The following is a 24,607-nucleotide window of genomic DNA, read 5'->3' as shown; positions in this document are numbered from 1 at the left end:
TCGTCTGTAACACTTTAGATGGTCAAAAATATTTTAAAAAGAGAGAATGCCAGTTATTCCTGCTATTTTTTTATGCCCTTATAACCTGGTCTGACCCCAAGGACAGGAACTAGGGGTTTACAAATAGGTTTATAAGCAGCTACTGTGTACAGAAACTTGACAATTAGACTGTCTTGACCTCTGGGTATGCTTATAATTATGTCAACCTCAGGCTACTTGTGAGGCATGTCATAGAGTATCGGCTACTTACATGCATAGAATACGCAGCACAGAAACAGGCCACTTAAACTATAAACTAGAACCTTTCTTTATTCTCTGAAATATTGTGCTTTCCTGCCCATGATATTGTGATAAATTGCTAACATCAAACTTATTTTTCCTGAAAAATAATTTAATTACATTTAGGGCAAAAATGGCCCCTTTTCCTCCTGCCCCAGCCTATTGCTTGTAGCTCAGCCAATTTTGAGAGATTTGTTGAGCATGTCCATCATATTACATTGTATAAAGCAGCAAGAAGTCACAACTGAACAACTTCTTGTAAACAAAAGTGAATGAAAGCCTATCATTTCCTGTTGGCTTTTATGATCTTGAAATAACTTTACCTCTGCACAAGGAGAGGAGCTAAGCAGCTACCAAACTTCCAACAAAAAGATCAATTAGCTTATAATATATTTGGACTACTTCCCACAGGATGCACTTGACCAGGCGCCTTGACAGATTGGACGCCTGCCCTGGAGAAGGGCCTCTGCGGGTGGAGAGTTCCACTTTCTGCAGAACCTCCGTCCGCTGAAAACCCTTAGAAATCTTACGCCTGCTTTTACCAGCATAAGAGTTTAAAAAAAATGTTTTCACTCATTTGGAATTTAAAAATACTTTTTAAAAAAAGGTAAGTTTATTTTTAGCCCCGTAAAAAACCTTAAATTTTTTAAAATTAAATTTTTGTTTAAAATATTTAACTTAATGTAATTTTAACTCATTTTAAAAACGTGATGGTTTTTTAAAAATGTATTTAATGTTTTAGTGTCTTTTTTCAGTGACCTCCATTCATATTTTTGACAGTTCTATCTGTCAAAATATGAAGGGGGATTCCCTTCTTTCATCGGCTCACCTGACCCACATGATCCCAGGGATGCTTGTGAACCGCATGCGCCCCTGGGATGCGGGGGCCCTGTGCATTTCGACTGTGGAGAAGCCCGGTATCAGCAGTGTCCGGACCTTGGGAGCCCTCAGGTAAGTGCGTAGATTTTTTTCCGATAGGAGGTTTCCTGTGTGCGGATGCCTCCTATCAGAAATGACAGGCCGATATGGGGCAGGTCATGTCTCCGAACAGTACTTGATCAGACACCAGAGGGTGTACTTGCTAGAAGTTGCAGTTAGATTATTCTTCTGTGATGATTGAAGACTCTGAGATAAAGCTAGATCTTCAGTCAGGAGGGATTACATCATCTGATGTTGTTGTTCAGTTCTTAGTAGCAGGCTCAAACAATTTTACTACAGGCATAGGAGCAGGTCACCTGTCTTCCCTCTTACTTCAGGAATGTTTTGTTTGTCATCTGTGGAGACCTAAAGACTGCAAAAATAGAAATGAGCAGTCTTGTAGTGAGAAAGGGTTATTACAAAATTAAAATTCAATGAGATTGTTGCCCAAGTGTCAAATTGTTGTGACTTGCCTTTCTCGGTAAAAGTTTCTCTCTTATGCAATCTTTAATAAATCCTGCTTGCCCGTCACCCCAATCCTTCCTGACCTACATTGGCTCCCAAAGCTTAATTTTTTTTTGTTCTTGTCTTTAAATCCCTCCATGAACTTGCCTTTCTCTTCCTTGAACCTCCTCTATCCCTACAACCCTTCCCAAACACTCTTTCTTTAACTCTGGTCCTTTGTATATTCCACACCATTGGCGTCCATGGCTTCAGCAACTTTTAGGACTCATGATCTGAAATTCCTCACCCAAACCCTTCTATCTTACCTTTTCCTTTAAAACTCTCCTTTTTTAAAAAAAAACACACTTTTTTGATTAAGCTTTTAGCCAATCCCTCCTAATTGATTCTTTGGCTTGGTATCTGTTTTCTTTGAGTCTCTGAAACACTCTGGACTTTTTTTTTTACATCAAAAGGCTCTTGTATAAATGCTGGATATTATTATTACGACTACTACTACTTGTAGGACTTGAGTATCCTATCTACATGGAGGGACTCTGGAGGTCTTTAGCAGTCCAGAAACACAAGTTTGAGCATTTTTTAAGGGCAAGTTATAGGGGGACTCTAGTCATTAAGGAGTTGGCAGTAACTTAAATAGGACAAAAACATGTTCTCTGAGCTGGGTAAAAATGTGGCCAAGCATCTTAAGTCGGAAAGGGATCAAGATAAATTGCAATTGGAATGTTTAAAGTAATGTAGTAATATATTTATCTTCTTCTTAGGCAGTCCCTCGGAACCGAGGATGACTTGCTTCTACATTAAAAATGAGTTCTCAGGTGACTGATGAGTCCAATGCGGGACCTACAGTCTCTGTCACAGGTGGGGCAGATGGTGGTTGAAACGTCTGAGCTCCCGGGCAGCGATAGCAGTACGGCGTTCCAGTCTGTCACTGTTGGGGTTGTCCATGATGTTCCAGGTCCCAAACTTCATTTTCAAGGGTGGAAGATGCCTGTGCGTGAATTCTTTTAATGTGGGGTGGCCATTGCACACCAGCTACCACACGGGCTTGACAGAGCAAGGTCTTGGTCCAATGGCAAGGGGATCCAAGACGATTGGAGACCAGGCTCTGCTACAGCGGCCTAGCACACACACACAAACGTACTCCTACTGTCCTCCTCCCTCCTTCCCGCAGGTCCCCTCTGCCTGGGTTTCGTAGGATGCATTGTGGTCCTCCCGACCTCGCTGTTGGCCCATGCTGCACCTTCCCTGGGCTGGGACCCCGCTGCTGGTCAACGTTGCACCATCCTGGGCCTTGACCACACTGCTGGGCTCGTCCTCGCTCCTGGGTCCCGGTCTCGGACATATAACCACACCCCGCACTGTAACAGTGATCTACCCCACACCCCTCACTGTAACTCCGATATACCCCTCACTGTAACAGTGATATACCCCACACCCCTCACTGTAACAGAAATATACCCCACACCCCTCAGCATAACTCCGATAAACCCCGCACTGTAACAGTGATATATACCCCACACTGTAACACTGATATACCCCACACCCTGCACTGTAACACTGATATACCCTGCACTGTAACACTGACATACCCTGCACTTTAACCCTCCGATATACCCCACACCCCTCGGTGTAAGCCTCTGATATACCCCACACCCCTCGGTGTAACCCTCTGATATACCCCACACCCCTCGGTGTAACCCTCTGATACACCCTCTCTGTTGCACCATTTTGAGGAAAGCTTGCACCCACCTGGACACTGAGGGTAGCAGTCTTCTGGTAGGAGGAACAGGTCATTGCATAACTGAGGGGGACACCTCCTCGATAAACATTGTACGTTTCCATTCTACAAGTATGCAGATTATCAACTGTGTGCCTCGCATGGGTACACACAGACCAGATGGGATTTTCTTACTCATGAATGACCATTTTTGAGGTGGATGGCCAGAATTTTTGGCGGTATTATGTAGCTATAGTTGAAAAAGGAGATTGGTCTGTAGCAAGAACGTTGTAGGGTATCCAAGGATTATCCTATTGGTGTTTCTTAAAATTTTTCCTGAAGAGAGCGAAACTGCTCCCTTCAGGCAGCACGTGATGAGTGCTACAAAAGTGGACATAAATAGCACAACCATGTACTTGTATGTACAGGAAACTTTGTGCTATCCGGCACTGACGGGACTGAGCTGTTGCCGTCCCATCAAAACTGCCGGGCAAACCAGCGCTAATGTTGAAACATACGGAGATTTTCAGCCCCGTGTGAATCAACAAACCCTGTTGCTTAGCAACAGCTTCAAAACAGTCGGCTGCAGCTTAAAAGCGTCTCTAGCTGAAGCTGTTGCTTAGCTACAGACCTTGCAGAGCCTGACTGGGGGAGAAAAAAAAAGCAACGAGAAGTAAAAAAACTTACAGGAAATGGCTCCTGAATTTTGCCGGTAGATAGAGCTTTCCAGACTTTTAACCTCCGGATAAACCAAAGTTTCCTGTATGCAGCTTAAAATCTGAACAGGAATTCATTGGCACTCTTACTCTTTTTTTTGTTCATTTCACAACTGCCCAGCAAAACAAAAGTTAATTAAAAAAAATTGATTCACCTTAAATAACAAAATTAGCATTTAGATACTTCATGAAAAGCATTTTACCTTATGCACACCCATGTAAAGGCTTTGGGGAGTCAGGACGTGAGATACTCGCAGCAGAATACCCAACTTCTGACCCGCTCTTGTTGCCACCGTATTTGTGGCTGGTCCAGTTAAGTTTCTGGTCAGTGGTGACCCCAGGATGTTCATGGTGGGGGGATCTGGCGATGGTAATGCAGTTGAATGTCAAGGGGCAGTGGTTAGGCTCTCGCTTGTTGGAGATAGTCATTACCTGGCGCTTGTGTGGCGCGAATGTTACTTGCCACTTATCAGTCCAAGCCTGAATATCGTCCAGGTCTTACTGCATGCAGGCATAGACTGCTTCATTTTCTGAGGAGTTGCGAATGGAACTGAACACTTTGTAATCATAAGTGAACATCCCCATTTCTGACCTGATGATGGAGGGAAGGTCATTGATGAAGCAGTTGAAGATGGTTGGGCCTAGGACATTACTCTGAAGAACTCCTGCAGCAATGTCCTGGGGCTGAGATGATTGACCTCCAACAACCACAACCATCTTCCTTTGTGCTAGGTATGACTCCAGTCAGTAGAGAGTTTCCCCTTGATTCCCATTGACTTGAATTTTATTAGGGCTTCTTGATGCCACACTCGACATCAAGGCAGCATTTGACAATCGCTCTCACCTCACCTCTGGAATTCAGCTCCTTTGTCCATGTTTGGACCAAGGCTGTAATGAGGTCTGGAGCCGAGTGGTCCTGGCTGAACTCAAACTGAGCATCGGTGAGCAGGTTATTGGTGAAGTAAGTGCCACTTGATGGCCCTGTCAATGAAACCTTCCATCACTTTGCTGATGATTGAGAGTACTGATGGGACGGTAATCGGCCGGATTGGATTTGTCCTACTTTTTGTGGACAGGACCTACCGGGGCAGTTTTTAACCTTGTCGGGTACATGCCAGTGTTGTAGCTATATTAGAACAGCTTGGCTAGAGGCGTGGCTAGTTCTGGAGCACAAGTCTTCAGCACGACAGCTGGAATGTTGGCGGGCCATGAGGTTACAGATTGTCGTGGAATACAATTCTGCTGCTGCTGATGGCCCACAGCACTTCATGGATGTCCAGTTTTAAGCTGCTAGATCTGTTCTGAAACTATCCCATTTAGCACAGTGGTAGTGCCACACAACACCAGACGGGATTTCGTCTCCACAAGGACTGTGCAGTGATCACTGCTACCATGCTGTCATGGACAGATGCATCTGCGACAGGTTGATTGGTGAGGACGAGGTCAAGTAGGTTTTTCCCTCGTGTTGGTTCTCTCGCCACCTGCTGCAGGCCCAGTCTGGCAGCTATGTCCGTCAGGACTCGGTCAGTTGTGGTGCTACTGCGCCACTCTTGGTGATGGACATTGAAGTCTCCCACCCAGAGTACATTCTGTGCCCTTGCAACCCTCAGTGCTTCTTCCAAATGATGTTCAACATGGAGGAATACTGATTCATCAGCTGAGGGCAGCAGGAGGTTTCCTTGCCCCTGCGTGACCTGAAGCCATGAGATTTCGTGGGGACTGGAGTCCATTTTCAGGACTCCCAGGGCCATACCCTCCCGACATTATACCACTGTGCCGTCACCTCTGTCCTTCCGGTGGGACAGGACATACCCAGGGATGGTGATGGAGTCTGGGACATAGGCATACTCATAGAATCATACCTTTAAGCCAATGTCGGGCTGTTGCTTGACGAGTCTGACAGCTCTCCCAATTTTGGCACAAGTCCCCAGATGTTAGTGAGGAGGACTTTGCAGGGTCGACCAGGCTGGGTGTGCTGTCGTTGTGTATGAAGCCGGTGCCTCGGTCGATGCTCGGCGGTTTTATTCTTAATGTTTTTTGTAGCAGTTTGTTAAAACAGTGACTTGCTAGGGCATTTCAGAGGGAAGTTGAGAGTCAGCCACATTGCTGTGGGTCTGGAGTCACACATAGGCCAGACCGGGTAAGGACAGCAGATTCCCTTCACATTAGTGAACCAGATGGGTTTTTATGCAGTCCGATAGTTTCATGGTCACCATTGCTGATGCTAGCTTTTTATTCCATTTATTTAATTAACTGAATTTAAATTCACCAGCTGCTGTGGTGGGATTTGATCTTGTCTCTGGATCATCAGTCCAGGCCTCTGGATTACTAGTCCAGCAACATAACCACTATGTTACCGTTCCCTATGGGTCCCATATTTTGGTTCTGTCTTCACAAAGGAGGACACAAATAACCTCCCAGAGATGTCGGGGAACATAGGGACTAATGGGAGGGAGGAACTGAAAGAAATCAGTATTTGTAGGGAAATGGTGTTGGGGAAGTTGACAGGATTGAAGGCCGATAAATCCCCAGGACCTGATAATCTACATTCTAGGGTACTTAAGGAAGTGGCCATGGAGATAGCAGATGCATTGCTGGTCATCTTCCAGAACTCGATAGACTCTGGAACAGTACCCATGGATTGGAGGGTAGCTAATGTTACCCCACTATTCAAAAAAGGTGGCAGAGAAAAAGCGGGGAATTATAGACCGGTAAGCCTGACATCGGTAGTGGGGAAAATGCTAGAGTCAATTATAAAAGATGTAATAGCAGAGCACTTAGAAAGCAGTGACAGGATCAGACAAAGTCAACATGGATTTACAAAAGGTAAATCGTGCTTGACTAATCTACTGGAATTTTTTGAGGACGTAACTGGTAAAATAGATAAGGGAGAACCAGTGGATGTGGTGTATTTGGACTTTCAGAAGGCTTTCGATAAGGTCCCGCATAAGAGATTAGCGTGCAAAATTAAGGCACATGGGATTGGGGGCAAGGTATTGATTTGGATAGAGAACTGGTTGGCAGATAGAAAGCAAAGAGTTGGAATAAACGGGTCATTTTCCGAGTGGCAGGCAGTGACTAGTGGGGTACCGCAAGGATCGGTCCTAGGACCCCAGCTGTTCACAATATATATTAATGATCTGGACGAGGGAACTCGATGTAATATCTCCAAATTTGCAGATGACACAAAGCTGGGTGGGAGGGTATGCTATGAGGAGGATGTTGTGAAACTCCAGTACGATTTGGACAGTTTGGGTGATGGGGCAGAAACATGGCAAATGCACTATAATATGGATAAATGTGAGGTTATCCACTTTGGTGGCAAAAACAGGAAGGCAGATTATTATTTGAATGGCAATAGATTGGGAGAAGGGGAAGTGCAAAGAGACCTGGGTGTTCTTGTGCACCAGTCGCTGAAGGTAAGCATGGAGATGCATCAGGTGGTTAAGAAGGCAAATGGTATGTTGGCCTTCGTAGCAAGAGGGTTCGAGTACAGGAACAAGGATGTCTTGCTGCAGTTGTACAGGGCCTTGGTGAGACCACATCTTGAGTATTGTGTGCAGTTTTGGTCGCCTTATCTGAGGAAGGATGTTCTTGCCATGGAAGGAGTGCAGCGAAGATTCACCAGGCTGATACCTGGGATGGCAGGAATGATGTATTGAATGATGTAAACTGCCCAACGCATTACCAGCACCCGGCTACCGACCATAGAGCACATATACCAGAAACGCTGTTTACGGAGGTCACGGACCATCATCAAAGACCCTACCCACCCCAGCCACAGTCTGTTCGCCCTCCTGCCATCTGGGAGATGCTACAGATGCATTCGCACCCATACGACCAGATTTAGGAACAGCTTCTTTCCCAGGGCTGTCATCCTACTGAACTCCACAAATAAACTCTAAAGCCTGCACATCTGCCAATGCACTTTATTATGGTTATGTTTATGTTAATGTATTACAAGCCAAATGTATGTTGAATGTTTAAATGTCTTAATCTAAATGTACACTCTCGGGAGCCGCAAGCCTACATTTCGTTGTACTGCACTTGTGCACTAACAGTGACAATAAAGTTGATTATTATTATTATTAGATTGTGTCGATTGGGCTTATACTCACTGGAGTTTAGAAGATTGAGAGGGGATATCGAAACCTATAAAATTCTGTCAGGCCTGGACAGACTAGATGCAGGAAGGATGTTTCCGATGGCCAGGGAGTCCAGAACCAGGGGTCATAATCTAAGGATAAGGGGTAAGCCATTTAGGACTGAGATGAGGAGGAATTTCTTCACCTAGAGAGTGGTGAACCTGTGGAATTCTCTGCCACAGAGGGCGGTGGAGGCCAGCTCATTAAATATATTCAAGAAGGAGTTGGATATATTTCTTAAGGCTGAAGGGATCAAGGAATATAGGGAGAAGGCAGGGACAGGGTACTGAATTTGGATGATCAGCCATGATCTCATTGAATGACGGAGCAGGCTCGAGGGGCCGAATGGCCTACTCCTGCTCCTATCTTCTATGTTTCTGTCTTTCAGATGAGATGTTAAACCAAGGCCCTGTCTACCCTGTTAACTTAAAAGATCCCATGGTGCTGTTTGAAGAAGAGGTGGGGAGTTCTCCTGGTGTCCTGGCCAAAATAAATCCCTCAACCAGCATCAATAAAGCAGATTGTCTGGTCATCTATTTCCTTGTGTGTGGGAGCTTGCCATGTGCAAATTTGTTGCTGCATTTCCTTACACTACAAAAGTGACTATACCGCATTGATTGTAATGTGCTTTGGGACATCCTGAAGTTGTGAAAAGCGCTCCATAATTGCAAGTTCTTTCATTAATATTGATCAAATGAAAATGGGAGAAGGATTTTTCTTGCATACAAATATTCAAATAAGGAATTTGATGCTTTTAAAACTCTGGAATATGTACACACCCCGATACCTTGCAACTTGCATAACCAAAGGTACTGTGTTCAGATCAACTCTCCTTCACTTCAGTGCTTGCCTACTATTTAGGGTTAAAGTGCGATCTATGTGAACTGCATGTTATCAAAGCTTCCTTATTATGCATAATGTACCATTTAAGGATTGTGCCTTGGAGTTGGTGTCCGGAAATGCTACTGCATGTGCAACTTTTGGAAAACCAATTGCAATGGTAACTTGACTATGCTGTGAAAGCAGGAATGTTTAAAAACAAAAGTAATCTAGTTATTTGAAGCAGTTCTTGAGTTACAGTATTTGCAGTAATGAGGTTTGATATGTACAGGATATGAGTATTTCAAATCTGTGAAGAAAAAGTTCATTTCTTAGCTCTGCATAGAAAATATATTTACCAAAACCACTTGCGTGGTCTGCAGTATAGCGGGATTCAGCTCAGCAGCTTGTGGTTGATTTTTATTGATCAGTTATGTCCCTGGTGCTTTGCTGAAGAATTCCTAGCATATGCTTTACAGTGTTGAGTATCAGTAATAAAAGTTGACAAACTGATGAGCAATAATTAATCCTAATGACATTCACAGAACTCTGCGTGCTTTTTACATAATATCATTTTGGCATATGCGACTAACACACAATGTTGGCCTAGATATGTGCTTAATGGCTATAATGAGAAATTATTTGTTGAAACGATAGCTCGTCATGGTCTTCAATTTGCTTGGATTTGTGAGTTTCAGTGCATGATGAATAGGAGGGAAGCCATGAATTCTGAATTGAGGGGAGCTCTTTGCTTTGTCGGTAAAGAAAAAGAAATGCCAAAATATCTTGGTTCATATCAGAAAGCTGCTATCTTGTTAGTCTTTCCTCAGTTTTATAAAGCAGTCTTAACTGAAGTCCCTGTAAAGACGACCAGAGATCCTTGAATGGCAGTAAGCCAGCTGTTTTTTCTAGTTATGTTTATTTCCTGTATAAAATTATAGTGACATTTAGCTGCTGTGCCCTGAAGGAGAAGAAAACTTTATGATGCACTTCCTAAACTGTTCTGTTGCTGCAACTGTAGCAAGAGTTGGATTGTTAGCTACTTGAGTCTTGTTAAGAAGCAAGAAGATTTTGTAGGATTATTCACTTTACATTTAGATGGCCTTAACAACAATCTGTCAACTGGTCACTAAGCTCCTGTTACCCATCAGTCATCCAGCATCAAACAAGTATCGTACAATGTAGAACGCTACTGTGTCACTGCTGTTTCTTGCTTTCTCTGATTCTCCTCTACTTCTATAATGATTATGAATTTGTGAGATCTGCTTGGTTGATATCCAAATGTACATATTTGACCTCTGTACATATCAGTACTTGAAATGCTTAATTTATATGAAAGTTTCAGCCTTAAGTCTGTAGCATGCATTTAGTCTGATGGGCCTGTAAATCCATATTTATTGTGAATGAAGACCTTTTCTTGATATAACTGCTGTTTCATGAATATTCTGTCAGTTGTACTTAGGTCAAAAGTTCTGTAGAACTGTGTAAAAGTTATGGTAAATCTCAAAATAATTGCGAGGCATGCGATTTTTAAAAAATAAAAATATTGCCCCAACTCGTGATCTCGCGAATCAACTGTAAAAAGTCATGATTTTCTGTTTTAGAAGTTCTTGCACCTGTGCCATTCCAGTTTAATGACGTGACGTCGTATTCAGCGACTTCACCTTCTAAGCCATGCATGCATCCTGTGGCCCTGAAACTGCCGCCGGGGGAGCAGGCCTGGGTTCTGTGGGGTGGGTAGGGGTCACTTTTGGAGCAAAGGGAGGATTTTGAACCGCGTTGCGTTGCTGCTGCTGCTGCTGCTGCACTGCAAACTGCTTCAGATTTGAATCCAACCGACCCCCCCCCCCCCCATCTCCCTCCATTTTTATTTACATTGAAGTCAATGTGAGAGATGTAAAACTAGCTTCCGACTTGCTATCACCCGTTTTACACCTCGCGCTCTCTCGCGCCCCCGCCCCATCCAGCACTTGTCCTGTGGGTGTGATTGGGAGCCCATTACCTGGGGTTCATTGGTCATGGGCTTATGCCAAAACAATTCAGTGACTCCTCCGTACCAGAGTGCACATTGGACATGGTGCCACGCTCCATTTGGTAATGCTTCATCAATAATGCCAACTCTTGCAGATTAATCACAAGACGCACGCTTTTTAATGAAAATGTTCCCCAACTCTCGAAGGGTAGTGATAACGGGTACGATTTTTAACGTTTTTTGTAAAGCATTTTCAGATGCAGTAATACAGTTTTTGTGACTTGTTAGATATTAAATAAAGCCACTAATGAGGTCTTCTAAAGCAAAAAATAGCAACTCATGATTTCTTACCAAATCTCATGATTTTTAAGAGTTTGTCTCATCATTTATGAGATGGTGGTGAAGGGATAATCACTAGTCCTAGCCCTTTTTGGGCTCTCCCGGATCAGACGTTCACTTTCAATTAAAGTTAGAGATAGCCGAATCCTATAAGATGCTTAATTGGGTCTAAAGGTCCAGACTATCACTCCCTAAAGGAAAGGAACGACTTGAAGATGTTACCGTCCTCCAGATAGCACTTTTAATAAGTTTTTAAATAGACTGTAACCTTCTGGATATTATGAGGGTCCAGAATACTCCCCCAGAATTCTGTAACTCCTCACCAGAGTGTACAGAGATGGAATTCGCGAGTTTGATACAGAAGTACTCTTGAGACAATTCTGAAAATATATAGATTTATTAAAGAACCGACATGTAGTTAACAGCTGGTGAATTCAGTCGCAACATTAACAGTTCAAAAAACAAATGGTTTACAATTCTTATTCTCAGAGATCCTTATTCTCAAATCTTAACTGTTACATTTTTACATTTCTTACTTATTTCTTAACCCAGGATATCCACCAAAATCAAAATCAAAGTACCTTTTTGATCCCCGAGACTCGGAGTTAAAAACTTAGAGCCTGCCTCTGAAGAGTGAGAATTGCTTTGGCCTTTTCAGTGACTTCTGTCTTTCTAATTGAAAGTTCTATTTTTTTATACCCTTTTTTCAGTGGTATATCCTTTGAAGTTTTCTGCTGATGTAAGCTAATTATCTCTAGTCATTTCTCTGTTGACTTTTTATTCTTACTGTCAATTCAGCTGTTAGCTTGCAGAATTCTGTCTGCTGTGTAGGTTTTCAAAACATATCAAACGGTTATAACATATGTATCTATTTGCCATTTTTACAAAGGACTTCTATTCAATTCTTAAATCACCTTAGCTGTTTGAAAGCAGACTTTGTGTCTCCTATATGTTCCAAGTTCAATACAAAAACCATGTGATTGCTTGGTGCATCTATTGATATCATATCTACAAAGTCTTCTGTTTGTATATTTTACAACATGTAAATTGAAAACACTTCAACCAGATGCACCATTGTTCCCCTAGCTACCTCAGTTGGTTATATTACAGATGTCGTGTCTCCTTGTTTCATTTGATGTGATATTTATGAAGGCATATGGTTCTTTTAATGTTCTGAGTTTCTGTTTCCCAAAGTGTTGTTTTATGACACCTTAACATTATACCCGTATGCTCTTTCATGTGCCTGTTTACAAAGTGTTTGTTTAAAACAATTTAACTAGGTAAATCTCATTGTGTTCTTTCCAAAGCTTAGACTTTCTGGCAACTCTTACTTGCTGCTTCAATAGGGCCATTGTTTCAGTGTCAACAACCGATTTTATCTCCAAAGCTTGTATTCTGTTTACAGCTTGTCATTGAGGCTTTTTAGATTTTTAAACCCAGTATATCATGTTTTAATAAAGTCAAAATTCCGTTCATAGGATGGTGTATCTCTTTGAATATGGCTGTTTCCTTTACAGTGGGGTTGGTATTGCTGTAAATCAGTTGCTTTCAACAAATTCTCAAATAATTACAACCGTACTATTACTAATAGAATTAAGTGCAAATTCCTCACCGATTAGAGTGCAACTAGGAGATGTGAAAAACACTATGGAAAGGAACATGTTTGAAAGACGAGGGATACTTGTTCTCTATGAAAGGCTAGAATCTACGTGCATATTTGAAGTGGTTCTTAGACAAGATTCTATTATTAGTTGGCCAGTGTCTTCTGGACAAAGCTGATGTGTTTGGATTTATGTAACATCTTGCACAGATGACGATTAGAAAATATTGGCCCGTATTTTCCAATCGCAGGCCTCCCACAGGCGGAGTCCTGCGATCTGGAAAATTCTACACCCTTACCTGAGGGCTCCCGGGACACACTCGCTTCCGCTCCTGGGCCTCTCCAAACTTGAAGTGTGCAGGGCCCACGTATCCCAGAGGCGCATGTAGTTCGCAGCGTCCCTGGGATCACGTGGGCCATGGGGAGCCAATCAAAGAAGGGAATCTCACTTCATACACTTCACGGGAAGACCTGTCAAATATATGAATGAAGATCACCCCAAAAACATAGTAAAACTTTAAATAAATAAATAAAAACACATTTTTTAAATGATTTGAAATTACAATAAATTAAGTATTTTAAACAAAAATTGAATTTTTTGAAAAATTAAAAAATTTACAGGGCTAAAAATAAACGTAACTTTTTCTAAAGTATTTTTAAATGATAAATCGGTGAAGAAAATTTCTTTATTTACTTTTTTTCAACTCTTATCCTGGTAAAAGCAGGCCTTGCGTCTGCTTTTACCAGGCGTAAGAATTGTAAGGGTTTTTTGCGGGCGGAGGGTCTCCAAATAGCATAACTATCCGCCCGCAGAGGCCCTTCTCCAGGGCAGCCGGAGGATCTGTCAAGACCATTCTTGACAGATTGGAAATGCCGGTTTTCAGCGCATGCCTGAAACCGGCATTTCCGATGTCCCTACGGGTGGGTACACAGCGCGTACCCACCTGTAGGGATCGGAATATCTGGGCCATTATAAAAATGCTTTGTGGAAACTGCAGAACAGCTATTAATGGGAAATATTAAAATAGGGCCTTATATTTGCCTCTGCTTTAAATATTTATCCAATTTTCCCTTTGGCAAAGCATTTCATGCTCCAGAAACCCTCTGTCTGAAGATAGTTCCCATAATCTCTCTCTTCACTCTCTTAACTTTTAAATAGAGAATTCCTGGTCACAGATTCTCTAAACAGGGGAAATAGTCTCTATTTGCACTTATTAAAACTCTTTATTATTGTAAAAACCTCTTTTAAATCTCCTCTTTGCATTCCCATTATTGTCTTCATTGTAGATGCTATTTGTCGACGCTTGACACAGTCTGTCATTTGGAAGGCCAGAACATTGGCACAGATTGGGCTTCTCTCCCCATTACAGGGTCATGCTCCTGTTTTAGTACAACACTTCATGACCAGCTTTCCCCACACTGAGTGGTTGATGTTATTGTTATTTGTGGCTATGGTTGCATGGAGGCATCGAGGAGCCACTCCTGCTTATGTGGTGCCCTGGAAACTTATTCCAGCAAATAAATTTCAATAACCTCATGATTAGGAAAGGAGAGCCATCCCAAAGTGCTGTATAATGCAAGATATTGAATAATAAATAATATACAGGGAAGGGCACACCTAATTTTGTTGAAGAAATATCTTGAAGCTCTGGAGAGAAATGGTTTATTTTCATGTTTTGTAAGCGTGTACTCGTGCACAGCTCAACTTGTGTGACAAGTTCATCTGTTGCTGTAAATCGAAAGATTAATTTCAAATATTGTGGCTTTATTTTCTTTCTCTCCCTCTCCAGGGGGGTGGGTTTTTCTTGCTCCTTCCCCAGGGTGGGGGGTGTCGGTCTCTTGCTCTCGGCCATCAGTCTTCGGGCATCAAACAGGTATTGTACAATACAAAGAGCCTGCAAAGGAATATAGACAGGTTAAGTGAGTGGGCAATAGGGTGGTAGATGGAGTATAATGTGGGGAAATGAGAGGTTATTCACTTTGGTTGGAAGAATAGAAAAACTGAATATTTTTTAAATGGTGAGGAACTATTAAATGTTGGTGTTCAGTGAGATTTAGGTGTCCTCGTACAGGAAGCACAAAGTTAGAATGCAGGTACAGCAAGCAATTAGCAAGGCAAATGGCATGTTGGCCTTTATTGCAAGGGGGTTGGAGTACAAGAGTAAGGAAGTCTTGCTACAATTGAACAGGGCTTTGGAAGACCACACCTGGAGTACTGCGCACAGTTTTGGTCTCCTTATCTGAGAAAGGAGATGCATGCCTTAGAGATTATGTAATGAAGGTTCTGGATTGATCCCTGGGATCAGAGGGTTGTCCTATCAGATTGGGCCTATACTTTCTGGAATTTCGAAGAATGAGAGGTGATCTCATTGAAACATATACGGTTCTGAGAGGGATCGACAGGGTAGATGCTGAGAGGTTGGTTCCCCTGGCTGGAGAGTCTAGAACTAGGGGGCATAATCTCAGGATAAGGGGTCAGCCATTGAAGACTGAGATGAGGAGGAATTTCTTCACTCAGCGGCTTGTGAATCTTTGGAATTCTGTGCCCCAACGGGCTATGGATGCTGAGTCATTGAGTACATTCAAGGCTGCGATAGATAGATTTTTGAACTCCTGGGGAATCAAGCGATATGGGGATCGGGCGCGAAAGTGGAGTTGAGGTCGAAGATCAGCTATGATCTTCAATGGCAGAGCAGGCTCAAAGGACCGTATGGTCTACTCCTGCTCCTTATGTCCTTATGTAATGTAGAACGCTACTGTGTCAGAGCAACTAATGTTTCTTGGTTTCTCTGATTCTCCTTTTTGAAATTAGTTCTGCTTGGTTGATATCCAAATGAGCATATTTGACCTCCATATATATCAGTACTTGAAATGCTTGTTTTATATGAAAGTTTCAGCATTAAGTCTATAGCATGCATTTACTCGGTTTGAACCAATAATCCATATTTATTGTGAATGAAGATCTTTCCTTCATATAACTGCTTTTTAATGAATGTTCTGTCAGTTGTACTGTTCAGTCAAAAGCTCTGTAGAACAGTATAAAAGCTATGGTAAATCAGTTGCTTTCAACAACAAATCAAATAAATACGACTGTACCATTACTAATAGAATTAAGTGCAAGTTCCTCACAGATTTCAGTGCAACTAGGAGACATGAAAAACACTCTGGACAGGAACATGTTTGAAAGAAAAGAGATACTTGTTCTCTATGCAAAGCTAGTTTCTACGTACATATTTGAAGTGGTCCTTAGACAAGATTCTATTAGTTGGTCCATCTATTCTGGACAAAGCTGATGTCTTTGGATTTATGTAGCATTTTACATAGATGACGATTAGAAACAAATTATATAAAAAAAAGCTGAATTCCAGAGGTGAGGCAAGAGTGACTGCCCTTGACATCAAGGCAGCATTTGACCGAGTGTGGCATCAAGGAGCCCTAGTAAAATTGAAATCAATCGGAATCGGGGGGAAAAAACTCCACTGGCTAGAGTCATAACTGGCACAAAGGAAGATGGTTATGGTTGTTGAAGGCCAATCATCTTAGTCCCAGGACATTGCCCTGAGGAACTCTTGCGGCAGTGTCCTAGGGCCAACCATCTTCTGTTGCTTCATCAATGACCTTCCCTCCATCATAATGTCAGAAGTGGGGATGTTTGCTGATGATTGCATAGTGATCAGTTCCATTTGCAACTCCTCAGGTAACGAAGCACTCCAAGCCCACATGCAGCAAGACCTGGACAACATTCAGGCTTGGGCTGATAAGTGGCAAGTAACATTTGTGCTGCACAAGTGCCAGACAATAACAATCTCCAAGAGAAAGTCTAACCACCTCACCTTGACATTCAGTGACATTGCCATCATAGAATCCCCCACCATCAACATCCAAGGGGTCACCATTGACCAGAAACTTAACTGGACGAGCCACTTAAATGCTGTGGCTACAAGAGCAAGTCAGAAGCTGGGTATTCTGCGGCGAGTGACTCGCCTCCTGACTCCCCAAAGCCTTTCCATTCACCGGCCCTATCGCCATATCCCTTGATGCCCTTACTGGTCAAATCTATCGACTTCTGTTTTGAATATACCCAATGACTGAGCCTCCACAGCCCTCCGGGGTAGAGAATTCCAAAGATTCACCACCCTCTGTGAAGAAATTTCTTCTCATCTCAGTCCTGAATGGCCTACCCTTTATCCTGAGGCTGTGGCCCCTGGTTCTAGACTCCCCAGCCAAAGGAAACATTCTCCCAGAAATAATTTTGTATGCTTCAATGAGATCCCCTCTCATTCTTCTGAATTCAGGAGAATACAAGCCCTAATTTACTCAATCTCTTCTCATACGACAGTCCTGCCATCCCAGGAATCAATCTCGTGAACGTTCGTTGCACTCCCTCTATGGCAAGTATATCCTTTCTTAGGTAAGGAGACCAAAATTGTACACAGTACTCCAGGTGTGGTCTCACCAAGGCCCTATATAATTGGAGTAAGACTTCTTTACTCCTGTACTCAAATCCTCTTGTAATGAAGGCCAACATACCATTTGCCTTCCAAATGGCTTGCTGCACCTGCACATTCACTTTCAGTGACTCATGCACAAGGACACCCAGGTCATTTTTGAGCATCTGCATTCTCCAATCTTTCACCATTTAGGAAATACTCTGCCTTTCTGTTTTTTCTACCAAAGTGGATAATTTCACATTTATCCACATTATATTCCATCTGCCATGTTCTCGCCCACTCACTGAGCCTGTCGAGATCCCCTTGAAGCCTCTTCACATCCCCTTCGCAACTGACACTGCCACCTAGCTTTGTCATCAGCAAATTTGGAAATGTTACATTTAGTCCCCTCATCCAAATCATTGATTTAGCTTGTGAATAGCTGGGGCCCAAGCACCGATCCTTGCGGTACCCCACTAGTCACAGCCTGCCATCCTGAAAAAGACCCGTTTATCCCTACTGTTTTCTGTCTGTTAACCAATTCTCAATCCATGCTAGTATATTACCCCCAATTCCATGTGCCCTAATTTTGTTCACCAACCTTGTGTGGGACCTTATCGAAGGCCTTCTGAAAATCCAAATACACCACATCTACCAGTTCCCCTTTGTCTACTCCACTAGTTACACCCTCAAAGAACTCCAACAGGTTTGTCAAACAGGATTTCCCTTTCATAAATCCACGTTGACTCTGCCCAATCTTACTACTAGTTTCTAAGTGCAAGTGCCCAGTTATTGCATCCTTTATAATAGATTCCAGCATTTTTCCAACTACTGATGTGAGGCTAACGGGTCTGTAGTTCCCCGTTTTCTCTCTCCATCCTTTCTTAAATAGCGGGGTTACATTTGCTATCCTCCAATCTGCGGGAACCGTCCCAGAATCTATAGAATTTTGGAAGATGACAACCTATGTGTCCACTATTCCAATGGCCACCTCTTTCAAAACCCTAGGATATAGGTCATCCGATCCTTGGGATTTATCGACTTTTAGCCCCATTAATTTTGCTAGTACTGTTTTTTTTTTACTAATAATTTCTTTAAGTTCCTCATTCTCGTCACACCCTTGGTTTTCTTGTATTTCTGGGAAGTTTTTTGTGTCTTCCCCCGTGAAGACAGAAACGAAGTATTTATTTAATTTCCATGCCACTTCCTCATTCCCCATTATAAATTCTCCCGTCTCTGACTGTAAAGGACCTATATTTACCTTCGCCAGTCTTTTGCTTTTCACATACCCATAGAAGCTTTTACAATCTGTTTTTATATTTTTTGCTACTTTGTGCTCATTCCATTTTCCCTTTCTTTATCAATTTCTTGGTCCCCCTTTTGCTGATTTCTAAAAAGATCCCAATCCTCAGGCTGACCACCTTTCTCACCATTAATACTTCCTTCCTCACTCAACTTCAAATGTTTATCTACTCTTCGCTTAACAGATGCAATGTCATCTGCCTCGGACTATTCATTGTAGCAAAGCTTTCCATACTCCAACCACTCTGTAAAGAAATTACTCCCTAGCCCCTCTTCCTTCTCTTGGTGACCATTTTAAATTGATGAGACCTTGTAACTCGCTCCCCAACCAGAGGAAATAGTCTTCCTATTCACCCCTTCAAAACTCTTGTAATGTTCAAAGCCTCTATTAAATGTCCTCATAACTGACTCTTTAGTCAAAGTAATCCTAGTATCTAAAGTCTGTTCTCATAACTCATTTCTCATCCCCAACATCATACTGGTGAATTTACTGTATGCTGTCTATGGTTTTAATTTTCTTTCTATAATGGGTGTTCAACACAGCATATCGTACACTTAACTGTTTTCACTACTTTTCTCCCTCTGCACCGAGCAACTGCTCATCCTCTGTGATTTCAACCTCTATCTCAATTCATCATGCACTCTCTCCTCGGCGTTCACTGCCCTCCTATCCTCCCTTAACCTTTCCCTCCATGTAAACTCCCCAACGCATATTCACTGCCACCCCCTTGACCTCACCATCTCACATGGCCTCACTATTCCCATCATGTCAATCACAGGCCATCTGTGACAACTTCCTTGTATCGCTCTCCACCCACACCCCCCTCTCTCCCCAACCCTACTTCCTTCTGTGTCTGCCCCGGAAAAACTCTCCCAACTCGCTTACAAAATCCCAACTGTCCAGCCTTTGGCACTCCATTCAACATGACATTTCTACAGCTACCGATCTGCTCAACCATACCTTCAGCGCCACCTTTTGACGCCCTAGTCCCTATTAAAACCATTACTCTCTCACACCCTGGCCGTTCCCCTTGGTACAGCCCTAATTTTCGCTTCCTTAAGTCCAAGGGACGCAGACATGAACAGATATGGGGGACAACTGGTTTAGCCATTCATTGCCAGATCTGGCTGGACCACATAAAGCATTATCGGGTCCTGCACTCTTCTGCCAAAACTGCTCACTCTTCCAGGGTCATTCTGGAATGCAATGATAACCCCCGGCTTCTTTTCTCTACTGCAATCAATCTTGAACCCCTCTCCTCCACCCATACCTCAACAGCAAGTTGCGAGGAGCTCATGGACATCTTTGTCTCCAAGATTGAGACCATCCAGTTGCCTCTGCCATTTCCCTTCCTTCCCCTAGCCCACCGGGCCAAACTTACTTGAAGGTTCCCCCCGCCCTAGCCCTGAACTCGCATCTTTCTCCAGTTTTTCGCCGATCTCCCCTCATGCTCTCGCCACAATCAACTTGTCCATGAGACCCATTTCCTGCTCCCTCAATCCTATTCTCACTAAACTGCTGATCACCCAACTTCCTTTCCTGGCTCCCAACTTCCTTTCCAGGCTTCCTATCCTGGCTGATATTGTTAATGGGTCTCTCTCCTCGGGTACTGTCCCCCCCTCTCCAAATCTGCCATCATCACCTCTCTCCTCAAAAAGCCAACCCTTGACCCCTCCGTCATTGCACACTACCGCCCCATCTACTCCCTTTCCTCTCCGGAGTCCTTGAATATGTTGTTGACTCCCAAGTCAGTGCCCATCTTTCCCAGAACTCTGTTTGAATCCCTCCAATCAGGTTTCCGCCCTGCCACAGTACCGAACGGTTCTTATCAAAGTTAAAAATGACCTCCTTTGTGAATGTATTCCTCCTCGTCCTTCTCTACCTGTCAGCAGCCTTTGACACGGTTGACCACTCCATCCTCCTCCAACGCCCCTCCACAGTTCTTATCTATCTAATTGTAGCCAGAGAATCATCTGGAATGGCTTCTCTTCCCACTCCCGCATAGTTACCTCTGGTGTCCCCCAAGGATCTATTGGCTCCCTCCTATTTCTCATTTACATGCTGCCCCTCGGTGACACCATCTGAAAACACAGCGTCAGTTTCCATATGTGCGCTGATTACACCCAGCTCTACCTTGCCACCACTTCTCTCGACCCCTCCACTGTCTCTAAGTTGTCAGACTGCTTGTCTGACATCCAGTACTGGATGAGCAGAAATCTTCTCCACAAACTCTGTTCCCTAGCCACCGACTCCACCTTTTCCCAGCATCTGTCTGAGGCTGAACCAGACTGTTCACAACCTTGGTGTCATATTTGACCCTGAAATGAGCTTCCGACCATATACCCACACCATAACTAAGACTGCCTATTTCCACCTCCATAACATCGTCTGTCTCTTCCCTTGCCTCAGCTCATCTGCTGCTGAAACTCTCATCCTTGCCTTTGTTACCTCTAGACTTGACGATTCCAACGCACTCCTGGCTGGCCTCCCATGTTCTACCCTACGTAAACTTGAGGTCATCCAAAACTCTGCTTCTCTTGTCCTAACTCTCATCAAGTCCTGTTCACCTATCACCCCTGTATGCACTGACCTACATTGGCTCCCGGTTAAGCAAAGCCTCAATTTTAAAATTCTCATCCTTGTTTTCAAATTCCTACATGGCCTCGTCCCTCCCTATCTTTGTAATCTGCTCGAGCCCCACAAACCCCCCCCACCAAAGATATCTCTGCTCCTCTAATTCTGGCTTATTGAGCATCCCTGATTATAATCGCTCAACCATTTGTGGCTGTGCCTTCAGCTGCCTAGGCCCTAAGCTCTGGAATTCCCTCCCTAAACCTCTCTGCCTTTCTACCTCTTTGCTCCTTTTTAAGACGCTCCTTTAAAACCTACCTCTTTGACCAAGCTTTTGATCATCTGCCCTAATTTCTCCTTGTCTGGCTCTGTCAAATTTTGTTTTGTAACGCTCCTGTGATGCGCCTTGGGATGTTTTACTACGTTAAAGGTGCTATATAAATACAAGTTGTTGTTGTTGTTGCTGGTGATTAACCATTGCCTTCTGCAAATTTATCATAACCTCTTTTTGCTTCTACACTTTTATACCTTTGTTTATAAAGCCCAAAATACTATTGGCCTTTTTTATGGCATTATTTACCAGCACTCAAACTTTCATGGAGGTGGGAGGAGGCTTGCGTGGAGCAAGTTGGGCCGATTGGTCTGTTTCTGTACTAAACGTTCTATGTAATTCTATGGCCTGTAATTTCCGATAGGAGGCATCCACACGCAGGAAGCCTCCTATCGGAAAAAAATCTGAGGGCTCCCAAGGTCCAGAGACTTCGGATCCTGGGCCTCTCCACAGTCAAAATGCGCAGGGCCCACGTATCCCAGGGGCACATGCAGTTCGCAAGCATCCCTGGGATCACATGGGCCAGGCCAGCCAATTGGAGAAGGGAATCTCCCTTCATACTTTTGACAGATGGACCTGTCAAATATATGAATGGAGATCACACCAAAACATTAAATACATTTTTTTTTAAATCACATTTTTAAAATGAGTTAAAATGAAATTAAATTAAATATTTTAAACAAATTAAATTTTTTGAAAAACAGGGCTAAAAATAAACTTTTTAAAAGTATTTTTAAAATTATAAATGAGTGAAATTAAAAAAAAAAAAAAAAAAAAAAAACGTTTTCAACTCTTACGCTAGTAAAAACAGGCCTTGCGCCTGCTTTTACCAGGCATAAGATTTCTAAGGGTTTTCAGCGGGCGGAGGGTCTCCAGAAAGCGGAACTATCCGCCCGCAGAGGCCCTTCTCCAGGGCAGGCGTCCGATTCTTGATCGGAAATGCCGGTTTTCAGCGCATTCGCTTCGCATGCCTGAAACCGGCATTTCCGATGTCCCTACGGGTGTGTACACCCAGCACTGACCCCTGGGGGATACACCACTTCCAACATTTTTCCAATCCAAGCAGCACCCATTAAGCATAACCCTTTATTTCCTGGCTATCAAATGTTTTATCCATGCTACTAAATTTTCTCATACACCAGAATTTTTGTAAAAAACCTTAATTTGAACACCTTAACAAATGCTTTCTGAAAATCCATGTACAGGAAACTTTCTGGTATCCGGCACGGACGGGACCGACGTGGTGCCGGTTCATCAACAATTCCGGATAACCGAACGCTTTAGTAAAAGATACGGAGCTCAGCGCTCCATATAAAGCAACAAACCCTGTGCTTCAAAACAATCGGCACAAGTTGCAAGCGTCTCTGTAGCTTAGCAACAGCTTCAGCTACACCCTTGCACAGCAACAAATGGAGTTAAAAAAAGTGATAATTATCTGAACCGACTCCTGAATTTTGCCGGTGGATAGAGCGTTCTGGTTAATCGAAAGTTTCCTGTACACTGTTGCCTTTTATCTATACAATAAGTCTTAAAATTCTCAAACATGACTTGCTGTTAACAAAACCATGCCAGCATTCCTTGATTATCACATACTTTTCAAAATTTATTTTTATCACTAATTTTATCTTGAGTTATTGATTCTAGGAGTTTACCCAGAACTAATGTTGGACAATAAAGAAAAAAGCTCCAGTCGGTTCACTCTTTCCTGCTAGCTGTAATCTCTCAGTTCTGGTATCATCCTTGTAAATCTTATTTGCACTTTCTCCAGTGCATCTATGTCCTTTTTAAAATATGAAGACCAGAACTGTAAGCATGGCCTGACCAGGGTCCTATACAAGTTTAATGTAACTTAACCACTTTTGAATTCTATACCCCCTAGAAATTCAGCTATTTGTCCCCTGACTCCACCTGCCCTAACCTCTGTCATGAGCCTAACATGTGGTACCTTTATTGAAGGCCTTTTGAAAATCCAAGTATATGACATCTGTTGCATTACCCTTGTCTACTCTTTCCATTAATTTAGAAGCAAAATGCTGCGGATGCTGGAAATCTGAAATAGAATCAGAAAATGCTGGAAATACTCAGCAGGTCAGGCAGCATCTCTGGCGAGAGAAACCGTTAACGTTTCAGGTCTCCTGTTATTATTACACTTTCCATTATCTCTTCAAGAGATATCAGTTAGGTAAGCATGACTTAGCCTTTTGGAATTTGTGCTGACTTTTTAAATTATATTTTCTGTCTCTAGATGCTCTTTCACTTTTTTTCGTATAGATTCCAGCATCTTTCCTATCACTGACGTTAAGCTGACTGGTCTACAGTTCTCAGGTTTTGTTCTATCTCACTTTGTGTATACGAACAACATTCTGGCACTACCCTCTCTTCTATGGAACTTTTGTGTATATATAAACTAGTGCCTCTGCTAACTTCTCCCTCGTTTCCTCGAGTATGCGTGGACCACCTGAGGTTTTATCCTCTCTCCGTTTTGCTAGTTTGTCAATTATTTTCTCTCTTTCTATCCCAACTGTAGTATTTTTAAGTTCAGCCTCTAGTGAAGTGTCTATTTCGTTATCCTTTTTAGTAAAAACTGAGGCGAAGTAGCTATTCAATACTTCTGCCATTTCTCTGTCATTACCTGAGTTTATCTTGCTCATCCTTTAGTGGCCCACTTCCACCATCATTTGTCAGTATCTGTCTGCTATCTTCATAATCTGCCACTCCATTTCTCTTTCATCCCTGAGGAGTCTTATCCTCGCTAATTTTTATTTTACTTGGAATATTCTTATATAAAAGCCCTTATTTTTCCTTTTTATATTCACCACAAGTCTTTTTTTGCCCTTCTAATTGCCCATTTCAGCTCTTCGTTACACTTTGTATATTCCTCAATTTTATTTAATATTGTTAGCCCTAGTTTTATCATATGCCTCCTTTTTTAAGATTGTTTACTTTTAATTTCTTTGTCCGCAAAACTCTCTCCATTGATAACTTTCTTTTCAGCTGCTGGAAAT

General features: G+C 42.7%; 1 protein-coding gene across 12 annotated transcripts in view; it reads left to right on the top strand.

Moving 5' to 3' along the window:
- LOC147105758 (SRSF protein kinase 2-like) overlaps window positions 1–24,607 on the top strand; it is a 259,621-nt gene that overhangs the window by 84,813 nt on the left and 150,201 nt on the right. For 2 of the 12 annotated variants that reach the window (XM_086010467.1, XM_086010471.1), the window contains exon 1: window positions 23,456–23,784. The exons of 4 other annotated variants lie outside the window; for them this stretch is intronic. In XM_086010467.1, coding sequence (XP_085866593.1) covers window positions 23,580–23,784 — 205 coding nt within the window. In that variant the 5' untranslated portion in view covers window positions 23,456–23,579. Of the gene's footprint in view, window positions 1–23,434; window positions 23,785–24,607 lie in introns of those variants that run through there. 6 more of the 12 variants (XR_015081581.1, XM_086010472.1, XM_086010466.1 and 3 more) reach the window with 6 other exon arrangements.

Source organism: Somniosus microcephalus, chromosome 17 (assembly GCF_052327205.1).
Source record: "Somniosus microcephalus isolate GS21.2 chromosome 17, FLI_Smic_1.0, whole genome shotgun sequence".
Lineage (NCBI taxonomy): Eukaryota > Metazoa > Chordata > Chondrichthyes > Squaliformes > Somniosidae > Somniosus > Somniosus microcephalus.
The sequence above is the reverse complement of the archived record's forward strand: the minus strand, read 5'-3'. Positions and strand labels throughout refer to the sequence as shown.